Below are 17,597 nucleotides of genomic sequence, written 5' to 3'. Positions count from 1 at the left end.
TCACTGCAAAGAGTCTGATTGTTTTCCAAATAGTAAACAAATTTACTTTATAGTTAAATTACAGAGACAGGTAATAAAACACAAATTTTACTTCATCTCAGGTGGATTATCAGTTAAGTGGATGTGTGTTTATGTTCTAGGCCTCGTTGAATCCCACATTAGAAACATTAAAATTTGGTACGGTTTGTTACAAATAAAATCTAAAAACTTTTCCCATACTCATTCATATAATTTCCTCTTTCTGATTATTAATATTCATTATAAAATGGAGGAATCTGAATTTTGATCAAATAACCCTCTTTGAAAACATTAATCTTGGATGTGTAGTGTTCCTCAATAATTAGTACCAATATTCTTGGATATCTAAAACTTTTGTCACAATTTTTTTTAACATAAAAAAATATTTAAGCAAAATGGTGAAAGTGTAGGAGGTACTTGCCACGATCAAAAGGCGTAGAAGTACATTTAGTATTTATCTAACTTTTAAATTTTAGGTCACGGTTTTCAACTCCCTGGCCTCGAGAAAAGAATACATCATTGCTGAAGTACTGGTTTGTAGTGAGAAGAACAAAAATGTTAGGAGTTCCCCATTAGCAGATGACTGAATCTAAATCAATTATGAATTTTCTATGAAGTAAACTATTACAAAGCAAGTATAAACATTAAATTATTTCTAGCTACTAAGATTATGAAAAAACAGTCTTTCAAAAGTTAACCTGAAACTTGCTCAGGAAATAATTTTGCTGTGCATTAAGAAATTGTTTAGAGCCAGCCCTGATGGCCTAGCAGTTAAAGTTTGGTGTGCTCCGCTTCAGTGGCCCAGGTTCGGTTCCTGGGAGTAGAACCACACAACTCATCTGTCAGTACCTGTGCTGCAGGAGCAGCTCACAAAAAAGAACTTTAGGACTTATAATTAGAATATACAACTATGTACTGGGGCTTTGGGGAGGAGAAAAAAAAAGAGAGAGAGGAAGATTGGCAGCAGATATTAGGTCAGGGTGAATCTTTCCCAGCAAAAAAAAAAAAAAGAAATTGTTTAATTCATACATTCTTACCGTTCTCGATTAAATTTAAGAGAATGAAGAATAGCTGGCCTTTTTTGTCTAAGATTCCACAAATGAAGTGTGTCATCTGAACTTGCACTGACCAAAGCACCCTGGAACAAAAAGAAGACAAAGTGAGTGATTTACTTAATTTAGGATTTTTTGTGAAGCAAAAACAACAAGTTGAACAATTTACTGATTTTTTCACTGCTGGAAGAGTTATTTGTATCTATATCACCCAGAGATACAAGGAAGGACAATCGCACATATTTCAATCAGGAAGGCTAAGGATGCTGAAAGTGGAAGAAGCAAGTGAAGCAAGTGAACTACTGCATACGGATTGGTCGGGATGACCAGCTCAAGGAATATGCATTTACCAATAGAAAGAAAGAATTACTGTAAGCATCATTGTGACTACTGAGGTATTTTTAACATAAAATTTTCTTTGGAAATTTTCTTTGGAAAAAACTAAGTTTAATTTTTTTTGTTTCTTTTAGTCACATATATACTATGTAGCTTTACAGAGAAGTAAATATCCAACCCAGTTTTAAAACTGCAATCTGATCATATAAAAATTCACCATTTGTAAGAATTTTCTACATAGTTGGAAAATATATATTCTTCCTAAAAAGTATATCTGGTGTATTTTAATTTGTTTTTATAGTTCAAGTTTCATCTGCGATAAAAGAAAACATCTATAATAAAACATTTCTTCAACTAGATTTCAGTATAACTACAGAAACAACACTAACATTCTTTTTATACAAAACCTAAATACAAATTAATCCTATTTCAAATACAATAGAATGTTTTCTACCTCTTAATATGGCACACACCATATGGGCAGATAACTAGCTGTCATATATGACTTCACACACACACGTATATACACACATATATATACATATATATATGTATATATATACACACACACACACACACACACACACAAACTATTTATTTCACTGAGTTAAGTAAGATCATCTTAAACTATGTCAGAACTTCTAGTATTATGAGTTTCCCAGCTAAAAATGTCAATGCTTGTCCTATGACACAGCCTGAAGCTACTCTAGAGTATTGAATGTGTTCTGTAAAAGAGATCTTGCAGAATCACGGTGCTCCTGAGATACCTAAAATTCTTTTCATATTTTCCAAAGAACTCTGTTACAAGTAACCGTTCACAGTTTATAACACCAATCACAGACATCAAAATGATTACCCTCTTTAGATGATAGGAAGAACTATATTGAAATCCCTATAATTTATTTCTTCTTTAGGAATTAGAGGAGAGAATAAGATAGAAATAAAAATGCTCTTTCATAAAAATTCCTAAGACAAAAATGCTCATATAGCCTATGATGGATCTCTTTCTATTACATACCTGTGATTTTAGTCTCAAAGAAGAATAACTTTTAACACACCAATCATAATCAGAGAACATATCCATTAAAAATATTTAAAAATTTCTATAATTTGCATATTTGTAATAAATACACATGTTCAAAGAGGTACACATTGATATATACATTTTAACATGAACTCATAGATAATTACATTCCATGCAATAAAATGCACCCTACACATGTCTTGAGGATTTTTATGTTTGTTTGCTTGTTTTACTTGTAAACTGTTCCCAAATGTTTCATATATACAAACTGGAAAATTATTTGGATTGCTTGCCACAATTTTTTTTAAGATATAAGGCACCGATCTCATTTCTCAGGAAAGTGGAAATTCACTTGGGATAGGACAGAATGTGATATATGAAATTAAGAAAACATTCTCTACAGTAAATAGTTATGTGCTACACAGGAGATATAACATGTCAAAGGCAATGGAATTAAAATAAAGCAGCATATGTTCAATAATAGTGTAATAGATGAATAAATCTAGGGAGGAAGTCAGTATTGTAGTTCTCTGATAAAGCTAAGAGGTAACTTAGTGGAGGGAAGTGAACAGGACCACTGAGCATAACAGCACCAAAAGAGATATAAGACACATGAAAGCAAGCACATCAGCAGGGTGTCTAAGGCTCATTTACAAAAGCAAAGTGAATCTACAAGAAGCATTACTAATGAAGATCTGTGAAAAGATTAAAAACTATGAATAAAAACACCAGTCATGAGGTTGGAAACTGGGAAGTCTGGAAAAAGGTAGAGAAACTGAGTGTGAGATGGATCAAGGTGAGTAGGTCAGGATAGACAATGTAAACAATGGAAGGATGTTGAAGGCTTGTCTTTATTTATTCTTAGCTATGTAGCACAGAGGCAAATTAGGACCTTGAAGACAATTCTCAGAGGGCTGGACCCAGAGAAAATCACCTAGAAACGATTTATGCCTGCCAGTACACATCTGTACACAAGGCAAAAGGCTGAGTTCTCTCAACTAGGAGCTACAGAGTAACACTGAGACTTCAAAAAGGTTATCATTCTAGATACTAATGACTGGTTATTATAATAAAATATTTTTTAAAAATGTTTTCCCTATTCTTCCTTATCTCCCTCTCTCATTTTGGTACCTCATAGGAAGTATGCCTACAAGGTAAAATACTCTAGGCTTGTGAATAAGGAGAATCTCACAGCCTTCTGAAAAAGATTTTGAGCCAAGAGAAGTAAAAAGTGGACATCTGCCAATACCACAAAGTTTTCATGCCTCAGCTATCTCTAATACAAAGTTCTATGAACCATTTTATCCATGTTTACAATTATAAATTCTTAGAAATATATACACAAATATATGAAGACACTGAATAAAAGATCATTGTTCAGGCCATAAGAAAGCAATCAGTGGTATTTCATTTTTTTTCCCTCAAGTCACTGAGTTCAATCTGCTAAGTGCCTGAATTTGGTATGGCACAAAAAAAAAAAAAAAAAAAAAACTCTTAAAGCATTTTTGTTTTGACTGGCTCACTTAAAACAGCTCTAGAAGACTCAAAGATCCACTGTAAAAATCTGAATCAAGGGGCTGGCCCCGTGGCCGAGCGGTTAAGTTCGCGCGCTCCACTGCAGGCGGCCCAGTGTTTCGTCGGTTCGAATCCTGGGCGCGGACATGGCACTGCTCGTCAGACCACGCTGAGGCAGCGTCCCACATGCCACAACTAGAGGAACCCACAACGAAGAATACACAACTATGTACCGGGGGGCTTTGGGGAGAAAAAGGAAAAAATAAAATCTTTAAAAAAAAAAAAAAAAATCTGAATCAAGAAACCTTTAACAGCCTTCAACTAATGGAACATCTGCAATCTTTCCAAGCTTTATAAATACATACTCTGTCTTTAAGGAGTTATTTATCACCATAAGTCTATAAAACAGGGATAGGGTAGGCAGTCAATTGTCATAGTAGCTATGGATATATAAATAAATGTAAATCAATACATATGCCAACAAATGCATATGGAGATACATACATTAAAGAGCCCATACGTAAACAAGTAAAAAAAAATTATTTCATGAGATAAAGACAAAACATGAAGTTAGTGCTGGATTATAAAATTTAAGTTGGTGGGAGGAGAGTGCATAATGGAAAGTTTAATGATCAGTAAAACAATCAAAGGCTTTTAGTAATTTTTTAAAAACCATTTAAGTAAGTAATCTATAAATTACGCTACACAATCACAATAACAGAATCTTCTGGTATATACAACTTTTTTCCTTTAAAATTTATAATCTGACAAACACAGGAGTATAGTCTTTTATGAAAAATGTGACCATGAATAATATTGCATATATATATATATACATCTTTAAGCATTTAGAATCATAGTATAAAAAAGATTATATCAACTAATGCAGTGTATATGTGACAAATAGTCAAAAAGACTCTTACCTCATTGATCAAGAATTGGAGCTGCAGAACAGCTGCACCACTTTCATGTTGGCAATAACAATCAACACCAGGTCTCCCGAGTCTAATATAATAAAAGTCAAGGATTCTAACATTTTAATTAGCACCAATATTAATTAGCAACTAATCTTTTTCTTTTTAGTTTTCCTTATTTTTATAAATAAAGAATTGAAAAATCTTAGTCTTAATTCATGCAAATTACATTAAATAGCACAGGATGTCAGCAAAATGGCCAAATAAGACATCCTTAGCACCTATTTCCCCCAACAACAATAATTTGGCACCCATGCACAGAAAAAAGTGCCTTCGTGGGAGCTTTGGGATCCAGGGAAGAGACTGTGAAACCCCAGTGCAGTCCAAGAATGAAGCGAGCTGTTTTGAAAAGACAGGCTTGAACCCAGGTGGCTGACTTACTCACTGTAGTCTTGGTAACAGAAAAGGAAATAGCTCCCCACCCCTGAGAACTTGGCTACATCCCTGTTTGGCTTTTGGTCTGTTACCAGTATATGCTATATGCCAGGGACCCAGAGGAGTTACACCCACCCATACATCAGGTAATAGGCAGACAGATCTTGGTCCCAGCTATGGATCCAGAAGCGGCCTTTGAACCAGCTCCAGCCCCTCTCAGCTGCAGTGCAGGGGCCACTGGAGGTAAATCTGCCAAATTTTGTAAGACTGTAGATTCTGAAATGGCCCAGTAACTGGGCTCCAGCCCATCCCAGCCACAGTCCAGGAACAATCCTGCTGACACAGGGACCCTGTAGGAGACACTCTTGTTTGCACCTCTAGAGATCTTGAAAGGGCCCAATGCTAGGTATCAGCTCCCTCCTTCAGTCTATGCTGAGCTGCTGTGCAGAGCAGCCCTGCTGGCACAGGTACCAGACAAAAGAAATTTGCATCTGCATCCCTGGAAATCCTGTAAGGGCCCTATACCCAGCCGCAGCCTCCACACAGCCATAGTCAGACAGAAGTCCTAAGGGTGCAGGGTCCCAGGGGGAAACACTCCTGTCTGCAACCCTAGAGACTCTGAAAGGGCCCTATACTCGGTTCCAACCCCTCCCAGCTGCAAACCATGAGCAGTCCTACTAGTACAGTGACCTGGAGGGAGACCCAACTGTACCCTAGGAGATTCTGAAAGGGCCCTATATGCAACTCCAGTCCTCCAGACACAGTCAGGGGCCAATCCAGCCCATACGTGACCTGGAGGGACACACACCCATCCTTGCCTGCAGAGCCAGGTCTTTGAACCTCAGTGTTGGTTGTGGAATCTGAAATAGTCCTGAGACTCAGTTCTAGCACCTCTCAGCCACAGTCCAGGGACAGTCCTGCCCACCTCGGTACCCATCCAAGGACCAGGCAGCAGTTCTCCCAGGGACCTGGTGGGGAGCCACACCTACCATTTACCTGGTAATAGGCTTGCTTTCTGAGGAGCCATATGTAGACCCTAAAGCAGACCCTTGTCCCAGTGCCACCATACTGAACAAGGTACTGGAGGCAGTCACATCCACCCAGGGAACAGAAGGGATCCACAATGGCCCAAGCCCTGGTAACAAGCCATCAACTACAGACCCCACTGCAGACCCAGTGACACCCTTGTAATTGGCTCCAACATAGCCCAACTGCCGTGTAATTTCACAGGTAATCCTATCAACCCAGAGAACAGACAGGAGAAGGTCTTTATCCTCTAAAACCAGTCTGTAAAGACTGGAAGAAGTGTTTTCTCCCACAAATGCACAGACACCAATGCAAGGCTATGTGGATCCCAAAGAATCAGGCAAATATAATACCACCAAAGGAAACTAATAGAACTCCAGTAACTGACCCTAAAGAAATGGCGATCTGTGATTTGCCTGACAAGGAATTCAAAATAATCATCTTAAAGAAACTGAATGAAATGCAAGAGAACACAGATAGACAACTAAACAAAATCTGGACAACAATTCATGAACAAAATGTATTTAATAAAGAAATAGAAACCAAAAAAAGAAACAAACAGAAATCCTACAACTGTAGAACACACACAACTGAAAAATTCATAGAGAGCTTCGACAACAGCCCTGATCACACAGAAGAAAGAATCGGCAAACTTGAAGACAAATAATTTGAAAATAACCACTTACAGAAACAAAAAGAAAAAAGCAATGAAAAAGAGTAAAGAAAGTCTAAGTGAATTACGGGATACCATCAAGCAAATGAACATTTGCATCATGAGACTTCCAAAAAGAGAAGAGAGAGAGAAATGGGCAGAAAGTTTATTTAAAGTAATAATAGCAGAAAACTTCCCAAATCTTTGGAAAGAAATGGACATCCAGGTACAGGAAGCTCAAAGGAACCCAAGCAAGATGAAGCCAAAGAAGACTACCTTGAGACACACTGTAATCAAAATATTAAAAGTCCAAGACAAGGAGAAAATTTGGAAAAAAAGCAAGAGAAAAACAACTCATCACAAAAAAAAAAAAGAAGTCCCATAGGGCTATCAGTGGATTTCTCTTCAGAAACCTTGCAGGCTAGGAGGTAGTGGAATGATATATTCAAAGCGATGAAAGAAAAAAAACCCTACCAATCAAGAAGACTATACCCAGCAAAATTATCCTTCAGAAATGAAGACATTCCCAAACGAAAGCTAAGGGAGTTCATTACCATTATACCATTGCCATTACAAGAAATGCTAAAGGAAGTTCTTCAAGTTGAAATGAAAGGATGCTATGTAACAACATGAAAAAATAAAAATACAAAACTGACTGGTAAGAGTAAATATATAGTTAAACTCAGAATACCATACTACTATAATTGTTGCGTATAAATCACTTTTTTGTTTTTAATTTTTTTTTTAAGATTTTATTTTTCCTTTTTCTCCCCAAAGCCCCCTGGTACATAGTTGTGTATTTTTTTAGTTGTAGGTCTTTCTAGTTGTGGCATGTGGGATGCTGCCTCAACATGGCCTGATGAGCAGTGCCATGTCCGCACCCAGGATTCAAACCTGCGAAACCCTGGGCTGCCAAAATGAAGCACATGAACTTAACCACTCAGCCACAGGGCTGGCCCCTAGAAATCACTTTTATCTCTATTATAAAAGCTAAAGAAAATAATATTAAAAACAACTATAGCTACAATAATTTGTTGATGGATACACAATATAAAAAGACATAAAAGTGTGACAAGACCATTAAATGTTGGGGGAAGAGAAGGAAGAGTGTAGAGTTTTTGTATGTGATTGAAATTAAGTTATTATTAGCTTAAAATAGATTTATATCTAAAAGATGCTTTCAGTAAGCCTCATGGAAACCATAACAAAAACTATAGTAGTTACATAAAAGAGAAAACATGCACACAAAAAAATATACAAAAATAAATCACAAATGAAGGCAGTTAAAAGAGGAAGAAAGAAACAAAGGAACTAAAAAACTTTCAGAAAACAAAGAAATGACAACAGTAGGTAATAAATCAACAATTACTTTAAATGTAAATGGGCTAAATCTCCAATCAAAAGACACAAAGTGGCTGAATGGATTGAAAAACAAGATCCAACAATATGCTGTCTACAAGAGACTCACTTTAGCTTTACAGACACACATGGGCTGAAATTCAAGGGATGGTAAAAGATATTCCATGTAAATAGTAACCAAAAGAGAGCAGGAGTGCCTATACTTATGTGAGATAAAATACTTTTAGTCAAAATTGGTCACAAGAGATAAAAGGTCACAACATAGAGATAAAGGGATCAATTCACCAAGAGGATATAAAAATTATAATATACATGCACCCAATATTGGAGCACCTAAATAGTTAAAGAAAGTATTAACAGAAGTGGATGGAGAAATACACAGCAATACAGAACAGTAGAGGACTACCTTTCAACATTGAAGACAGAACTAATAAGGAAACAGTGAACCTGAATAACACCATAGACCAAGTGGACTAACAGACACATACAAAACATTCCATTAAACAGCACCAGAATACATATTCTTTTCAAGTGCACACAGAACATTCTCCAGGATAGCTCATATGTTGGGGCACAAAGCAAGGAGAATGAAACCACATCTAATATCTTTTCTCACCACAATGATATTAAACTAGAAATCAGTAATAGGGGGGAAACTGAAAAATTCACAAATAAGTGGAAATTAAACAACAATCCTGAACAACCAATGGATCAAAGAAGAAATCAAAAGGGAAATTGTAAACTATCTTCAGACAAATGAAAATAAAAACAAAACATACCAAAACTTATGGGATTCAGGAAAAGCAGTTCCAAGAGGAAAGTTTATAATGACAAGTGCCTACATTAAGAAAAAGAAATATCTCAAAAAAGTAATGTTGGGGCCAGCCCCATGGCATAGTGTTTAAGTTTGGCATGCTCCCCTTTGGTGGCCCAGGTTCGTGGGTTTGGATCAGCCATGCTGTGGTGTCAAGCCACATATAAAAAAAAGAGAGAGGAAGATTGGCACAGATGTTAGCTCAGGGCTAACCTTCCTCAAGCAAAAAAAACCCAAAAAGCAACCTAACTTTATACTTCAAGGAATTAGAAAAAGAAGAACAAACTAAGCCCAAAGTTAGCCGAAGAAAGGAAATAATAAAGATCAGAATGCACTTAGAGGTTGACTAAGTTCTGGAGATCTGAGAACATCCTCATTATAGTTAAAAATACTGTATTACATACTTCAAAGTTGCTAAGAAACTAGATCTTAAATGTTCTCACCACAAAAATGAAATGATAATTACAGGACATGATGAAGGTGTATTGTAGGAGGTCGTCAAGAAGACAAGACCACCAGTTGGGTCAAGAGTAGAATCAGGCAATCAGAGCCTCCTGCCACTCCCTGTTCTTGGAATGTACCTTCTGCCTACTATTCCCATACTAGCAGCCATTCAAGGATGCAGCCTTGAGTAATGTATTATTGAAACCATCTGGACTGAATATACGACTGAACCCAGTTAAGGCTTCTATATAAACTTTTAAGATTCTGATGGGTGGATGCAAAGATCCACTTATCTTGTGGTGCCCCAAACAAACCTCTTATGTAAGTTCCTTGCTTATTAAAACTGCCACCTACCAATCTGGAGCGGTCTGCCTCTTTCATTGATCTCTCCTTGCCCTCTGTGTATGGGGGCCAGTTTCAAATTTCACCCAGAAAACTCTGGAGGTTCCAAAGCAACATGGTATTAGTTAATGGTATGCTGGTAATTATACTATAATATGTAAATATATCAAATAAACACATTATACACTTTAAATTTACACAATGTTATATGTCAATTATATCTCAATAAAGAATAGGGAAAAATAAGAGATTTTGCCTTATGTTCATGTGTTCTTTCTCATTCCTTCTCTTTCTTTATGTAGATTTAGATTTCTGACGTTTACCATTTTCTCTCTCCCTAAAAAATTTCTTTTAACATTTTTAGAGGAATTTCTGCTGGCAATTAATTCTCTATTATTTTGTCTAAGAAAGTCTTTATTTCTACTTCATTTTTTAAAAATTTTTTAATTATTTTTTTGTTGCGGTAAAATACACATAACATAACCATTGTCAAGTGTACAGTTCTGTGGCATTAAGTACAATCACATTGTCGAGCAACCATTACCACTATCCATCTCCAGAACATTTTTCACCTTCCCCAACTGAAACTCTGTAACCATTAAACAATAACTCCCCATTCCACTCACCCTCCAACCCTCGTAGTCACCATTCTGCACTCTGTCTCTATGAATTTGACCACTCTAAGAACTTCATATAAGTGAAATCATACAATATCTGTCCTTTTGTAACTGGCTTCTTTCACTCAGCATACTATCTTTAAGACCATTCATGTTGTAGCATGTGTCAAAATTTCCCTCCATTTTTAAGGCTAAATAATATTCCGCTGTATGTATATACCACATTCTGTTTAATCCATTCATCTGTTGATGAACAGTTGGACTGCTTCCACCTTTTGGCTACTCTGAATAACGTTGCTATGAATATGGGTACACAAATATCTTTTCAAGTCTCTGCTTTAACTTCTTTTGGGTATATATCCAGAAGTCAGATTGTTGTATCATATCGTAATTCTATTTTTAATTTTTTTAGGAATTGCCATATCATTTTCCATGGTGGCTGAAACATGTTACATTTTCACCAGGAATGCACACGCCTTCTAATTTCTCAACATCTTCACCAACATTTGTTATTTTATATTGGGTTTATTTTTAATAGCTATTCTAGTGAGTGTGAAGTGGTATCTCATTGTGGTTTTGATTTGCATTTCCCTAATGACTAATGATGTTGAGCATCTTTTCATGTTTAATGGCCATTTGTATAAGTTCTTTGGAAAAATGTCTCTTCAAGTCCTTTGGCCATTTTTAAACTGGGTTTGGCCTTTTGTTGTTGAGTTGAAGACGTTCTCTATATATTCTGATATCAATCCCTTATCAGATATATGATTTGCTAATATTTTCTCCTATTCCATGGGTTGCCTTTTCACTCTCTTGATAGTTCCTTTGATGTACAAAAGCTTTTAATTTTGATGAGGCCTAAGATATTTATTTTTTCTCTGGTTGCCTGTGCTTTTGATGTGATATGCAAAAATCATTCCCAAATCTAATGTCATGAATTTTTTCCTCTGTGCTTTTAAGAGTTTTTTAAGTTTAGCTTTTACACTTATGTCTTTGATCCATATTGAGCTAATTTTCCCATATGGTATAAGGGAAGTTCCAGCTTTATTATTTTGCATGTGGATATCTAGTTTTCCCAGCACCATTTGTTGAGAAGACTCTCCTTTCCCAAGTAAATGGTTTTTTGGCACTTTCGCCAAATATCATTTGATCATATATGTAAGGATCTATTTCTGGGCTCTCTATTCTATTCCACTGGTCTGTCTTTGTGCTACAACCACCTGTTTTGAATACCATAGCTTTGTAATAAGTCTTAAAATCAGGAAATCTGAGATCTCCAACTTTATTCTCTTTCAAGATTGTTTTAGCTATTTGAGGATCCTTGAGATTCCATACAAAATTTAGAATGAAGTTTTCTATTTCTGCAAAAAATATTGTTGAGTTTGATAGGGATTGCATTGATTCTGTAGATCACTTTGGGTAGTCCTGACATCTTAACAATATTATGCCTTCCAACCCATGAACACAAGATGTCTTTTCATTTATTTGTGTCTTAAATTTCTTTCAGAAATATTTTGTAGTTTTCAGTGTACAAGTCTTTTTTTCTCCTTGGTTAAATTTATTCCTAAATACTTTATTATTTTTGATGTTATTGTAATTGGAATTGTTTTCTTAATTTCCTTTTGAGACTGTTCACTGTTAATGTATAGAAATAATCAATTTTTGTGTGTCGATTTTGTATCCTACAGCTTTGCTGGGTCCATTTATTAGTTCAAACATTATTGCGGAATTTTCAAGTTTCCCCTCTTCACTTGTGAACGATAACTTCCTAGATATAGAATTATACGTTGCTGAGTTTTTGTTTCAATACTTTAAGTATTTCACTCCACTTTCTTCTTGCTTGCATTGTTTCTAAAGAAAAGTCTACTGTAACTCTTACCCTTGTTCCTGTATAGTAAAGTGGATTAACTTCCATGGCTTCCTTCAAGAATTTCTCTTTTTTTTCCCCAGTTTTATTGAGAAATAATTGACATATATCACTGTATAAGTGTAAGGTGTACAGCATGATGGTTTCGCTTACATATATTGTGAAATGATTACCACAATAAGTTTAGTTAACATCCATCATCACATGTAGATACAATAAAAAGAAAAAAATTTCTCCTTGTGATGAGAATTCTTATAATCTGCTCTCTTAACAACTTTCCTATATATCATACAGCAGTGTCAACTATAGTCATCATGTTACACATTACCTCCCTAGTGCTAGTATTTATTTATAACTGGAAGTTTGTTTAAAATATATAAATTTCTTTACCTATTCATCCATCGATGGACACTTAGGTTGTTCCCTTGTCTTGGCTATTGTAAATAATGTTACAATGAACATGGGAGGTGCAGGTATCTTTTTGAGTTAGTGTTTTTGTTTTCTTTGGATATATTCCCAGAAGTGAAACTTCTGGATCATATGGTAGTTCTATTTTTAATTTTTTGAGGAAATCCATAAATATTTTCCATAGTGACTATACCAATTTACAATTCAACCAAAAGTACGCAAAGATTCCCTTTTCTCCACATCCTCACCAACACTTGTTATTTCTTGTCTTGATAATAACCATTCTAACAGGTGTGAGGTGACATCTCACTGTGGTTTTGATTTATACTTCCCTAATGACTAGTGATCTTGAGCGTGTTTTCATGCACCTGTTGGCCACAGATATTCTTTGGAAAAATATCTATTGAGGTCCTCTGCACATTTTTAAGTGGATTTTTTGGTTTTTTGCTACTCAGTTGTATGAGTTCTTTATATATTTTGGATATTAATTCTTTATCAGATATATGGTTTGCAAATATTTTTTCCTATTCCGTAGGGTATCTCTATCACTTTGATGGCTTCTTTTGCTGTGCAGAAACATTTTGGTTTGATATAGCCCTAATTGTTTATTTTTTATTTTGTTGCTTGCACTTCAGGTGTGACTTCGAAAAAATCATTACAAAAACCCATGTGAAAGAATGTTTTTCCTAAGTTTTCTTCTAGAAGTTTCATAGTTTCAGGTCTTATATTTAAGTGTTTAATCTATTTCAAATTAATTTTTGTGAGTGGTTTAAGATAAAGGTCAAGCTTCAATCTTCTACATCTGAATATCCAGTTTTCCCAGCACCATATATTGAAGAGATTATCTTTTGTCCATTGAGTATTCTTGATTCCTTTGTCCAATATTAGTTGACTATATATGCTTGTGTTTGTTTCTGGGCTCTCAATTCTGTTTCACTGATCAGTGTGTCTGTTTTTATGCCAGTATCATACTGTTTTAATTACTATAGCTTTACAGTATAGCCTGAAATCAACAAGTGTGACACTTCCTACTTTGTTCTTCTTTCTCAGGATTTCTTTGTTATTCAGGGTGTTATGTGGTTCAATACAAATTTTAGGAGTGTTTTTCTATACTTGTGAAAAATGTCATTGGAATTTTGATAGGGATTGCATTGAATCTATAGATGGCTTTTGGTAGCATTGACATTTCAACAACATTAACTCTTCCAATCCATGAACACAGGATACCTTTCCATTTATTTGTGTCTTCTTTGATTTCTTTCATCAATGTTTTGTAGTTTTCAGAGTAGTGATCTTTCACCACCTTGGTTAAATATATTCCTAAGTATTTTAGTGTTTTTGATGCTACTGTAAATGGAATTGAATTCTTTATTTCTTTTTCAGAAAATTCATTGTTAGAGTATAGGACTGCTACTGATTTTTGTATGTTAATTTAGTATCCTGCAAATTTATTGAGTTCACTGATTAGTTCTAGCAGTTTTTTGGTTGAGTCTTTAGAATTTTCTGTATATAACATCATGTCATCTGCAATTAGAGACAATTATACATCTTCCTTTCCAATTCTGATGCCTTTTATTTCTTTTTCTTGCCTCATTGCTCTAGCAAGGATTTCCAGTACTATGTTGAATAGGAGTAGTAAGAGTTGGCACTCTTGTCTTGTCCTCATATTAGGGGAAAAGCTTTCAGTCTTTCACCATTGAGTATGATGTTAGCTGTGGCTTGTCATATATGGCCTGTATTATGTTCAGGTATGTTTCTTCTATGCCTAATTTGTTAAGGTTTTTATCATGAACAGATGTTGAATTTTGTCAAATGCTTTTTGAGTGTCTATTGAGAAGATCATATAATTCTTTTCTTTCATTCTATCAATGTGATGTATCACATTGATGGATTAGCTTATGTTGAACCATTCTTGTATCCCAGGGATAAATTCCATTTGATCATGGTAAATGATACGTTTCACGTGCTGTTAAATTCAGTTTGCTAGCATTTTGTTGAGAATTTTTGCATCTATATTCATCAAGGATATTGGCCTGTAGTTTTCTTTTCTAGTGGTAGCCTTATCTGGTTTTGGTAGCAGGGTAATGCTGGCCTCATAAAATGAATTTGGAACTGTTTCTTCCTCTTCAATTTTTTGGAAGAGTTGAAGAAAAATAGTGCTGATTCTTCTTTAAATGTCTGGTAAAATTCACCACTGAAGCCTTCTTGTCTTCTGCTTTTCTTTGTTGGGAGATTTTTGATTATTGAATCAATATCCTCACTAGTGATTGGTCTATTCAGATTTTTTATATTGCCCTGATTCAGTCTTGGTAGGTTGTACGTTTCTAAGTATTTTTCCATTTCTTCTAAGTTATCCAATTTGTTGGCATGTAGTTGTTCACAGTAGCCTCTTATGATCCTTTGGATTTCTGTGGCATCAGTTGTAATGTCTCCTTTTTCATTTATAATTTTGTTGATTTGGGTCCTCTCTCCTTTTTCCTTGGTTAGTCTAGCTAAGGATTTGTCCATTTTGTTTATCTTTTCAAAGATGAGTGGATATAAATAAAATAGAGAATAGAAAAATAAAGAAAATCAGTGAAACCAAAAGTTGGTTCTTTCAGAAAAATCAACAAACTTTATAAACATTTAGCTAGATGAACCAAGAAAAAAAGAGATAAAACTTAAATAATTAAAATCAGAGGGTAAAAAATGGGACATACTACCAATCTTAGAGAAATAAAAAATATCGTAAAGTCACACTATAAATAATTATATACCCACAAATTAGATAATTTAGATGAAATGAACAAATTCCCAGAAATACATGAACTACTGAAACTGACTCAAAAGAAATAAAAAATCTGAATAGACCTTTTAAAAAATTGATTTAATATTCAAAAAACTACTCAGAATGAAAAACATAGGCCCAGATGGCTTCACTGGTGAATTCTACCAAACAGCATAATAACCAAAAAGTAGAAATAATCCAAAGGTCTATCAACTGATTAATGGCTAAATAAAAGGTGGTATATCCACACAAAGGAATATTATTTGTCAATAAAAAGAAATAAAGTACTGATACATGCTACAACATGATGAATCTTGAAAACATTTTACTAAGTGAAATAAGTCAGTCACAAAAGACCACCTATCACATGATTTCATTTATAAGAAATGTACAGAACAGGAAAATTTACATAGATAGAAATTAAATTGGTGGTAGCCTGGGACTAGGAGGATTGAGGGGAAATGGAGAGTGACAGCTAAGAAACAGAGTTTCTTTTTGGGGTGATGTAAATTTTCTAAAACTTATTATGGTGATTATTGCACAATTCTGTGAACATACTAAAAACCATTGAATTTTACACTTTAAATGATTGAATTACATGGTAGTTAAATTATATCTCAATAAAGCTTCTTAAAAAGTTGAACAAAAACAACAAAAAGATACACCAAATCATGCTAAATGACCAGCTTTGGGTAGAGATGGATAGAAACTGGGCTGAGAAAGGAAATTAGAGATCTCAAATTTATCTGTAATATTTTAAGTAATTTTTTTAAACAGGAGTGAATATTGTAAAAGACTAACATTTGTTCCTTATGGATGGCAGACATAAAAATTTGTTATACCATCCTTAGTGTTTTCTATATTTTCCAAATGATAAAAGACATTAACTCAAGGATGAAGAGATAGCATGTACAGATTACTGTCAATACATTTTAACTCTGTTATAAATACTAAAAATGATGATAAAGGAAATAAGAACTCACACAAATGAATGGAAAAGTAGAACACGTTAACATACTGGAATATTCAACATTGTTAAGATATCAATTAGTTCCAAACTAATCTATAGATTCAATGCAATTCCAATCAAAATCTCAACAGAATTTTTTGGTAGAAAATGGCAGTGTGATACTAAAACTCTAATGGAAAGTCAAAGAACCTAGAAAAGCCAAAACAATTTGAAAAAGAATAAATTTCTGATTTCAAAATATATTTTAAAGCTAAAATAATCAAGACAATATATTGGTATAAAATAAATAAATAGTGAGTCCAGAGATACACATATATGGAAAACTGATCCAGACAAAAGTACAAAGGAAATTAAGTGGAGAAAAAACAGTTTTTTCAACAAAAAATACTGAGCCAATTAAATATCTACATGTCATAAAATGAGCATTGATCCATACTTTATACCAGAGACAAAAATTAACTGCAAATAGATCACAAACTGAAATGTAAAGCCGAAAACAACAAAAATATTGGAAGAATACACAGGAGAAAATCTACCTGAACTTGGGGAGGGCAAAGAGTTCTTAGACATGCTATCAAAAGATCATAAAAGAAAAAATTGATAAATTGCACTTCATCAAAATTTAAAAATTTTGCTCTGCAAAAGATAGCATTAACAGAGTGAAAAGACAAGCTGCAGAGTGTGAGAAAATATTTGCTAATCATACATTCAATACGAGTTATATTCAGAATATATAAAGAACTCTCAAAACTCAGCAATAAGAAAACAAATAATCCAGTTTAAAAATGGGCAAAAGACATGAAACGACACTTCAACAAAGTGGATGTAAGGAGATGAATAGATGTTCATCTCATTTGTCATTAGGGAAATGGAAATTAAAACCACATTGCAATACTAGTATACTTATTAGAATAGCTAAAACAAAAATACTAACAATACCAAGTGCCAGCAAGGCTGAGTAGTAACTGCAACTCATATCGCTGGTAGGAATTTAAAACAATGCAGTCTCTCTGGAAACTGATTTCACAGTTTCTTATAAA

At 34.5% G+C, this 17,597-nt stretch overlaps 1 protein-coding gene across 7 annotated transcripts in view; it reads right to left on the bottom strand.

Moving 5' to 3' along the window:
• Positions 1-17,597, bottom strand: part of STXBP5L (syntaxin binding protein 5L) — a 355,119-nt gene that overhangs the window by 267,243 nt on the left and 70,279 nt on the right. For all 7 annotated transcript variants that reach the window (XM_070508944.1, XM_070508942.1, XM_070508943.1 and 4 more), the window contains exons 4-5: positions 4,869-4,950; positions 1,056-1,156 (exon numbers count right to left, since the gene is read on the bottom strand). In XM_070508944.1, the coding sequence (XP_070365045.1) occupies positions 1,056-1,156; positions 4,869-4,950 (183 nt within the window). The remainder of the gene's footprint in view (positions 1-1,055; positions 1,157-4,868; positions 4,951-17,597) is intronic.

This window comes from Equus asinus, chromosome 5, assembly GCF_041296235.1.
Source record: "Equus asinus isolate D_3611 breed Donkey chromosome 5, EquAss-T2T_v2, whole genome shotgun sequence".
In the NCBI taxonomy this organism is placed as follows: domain Eukaryota; kingdom Metazoa; phylum Chordata; class Mammalia; order Perissodactyla; family Equidae; genus Equus; species Equus asinus.
This window is presented reverse-complemented; position numbering and strand designations above follow the sequence as displayed.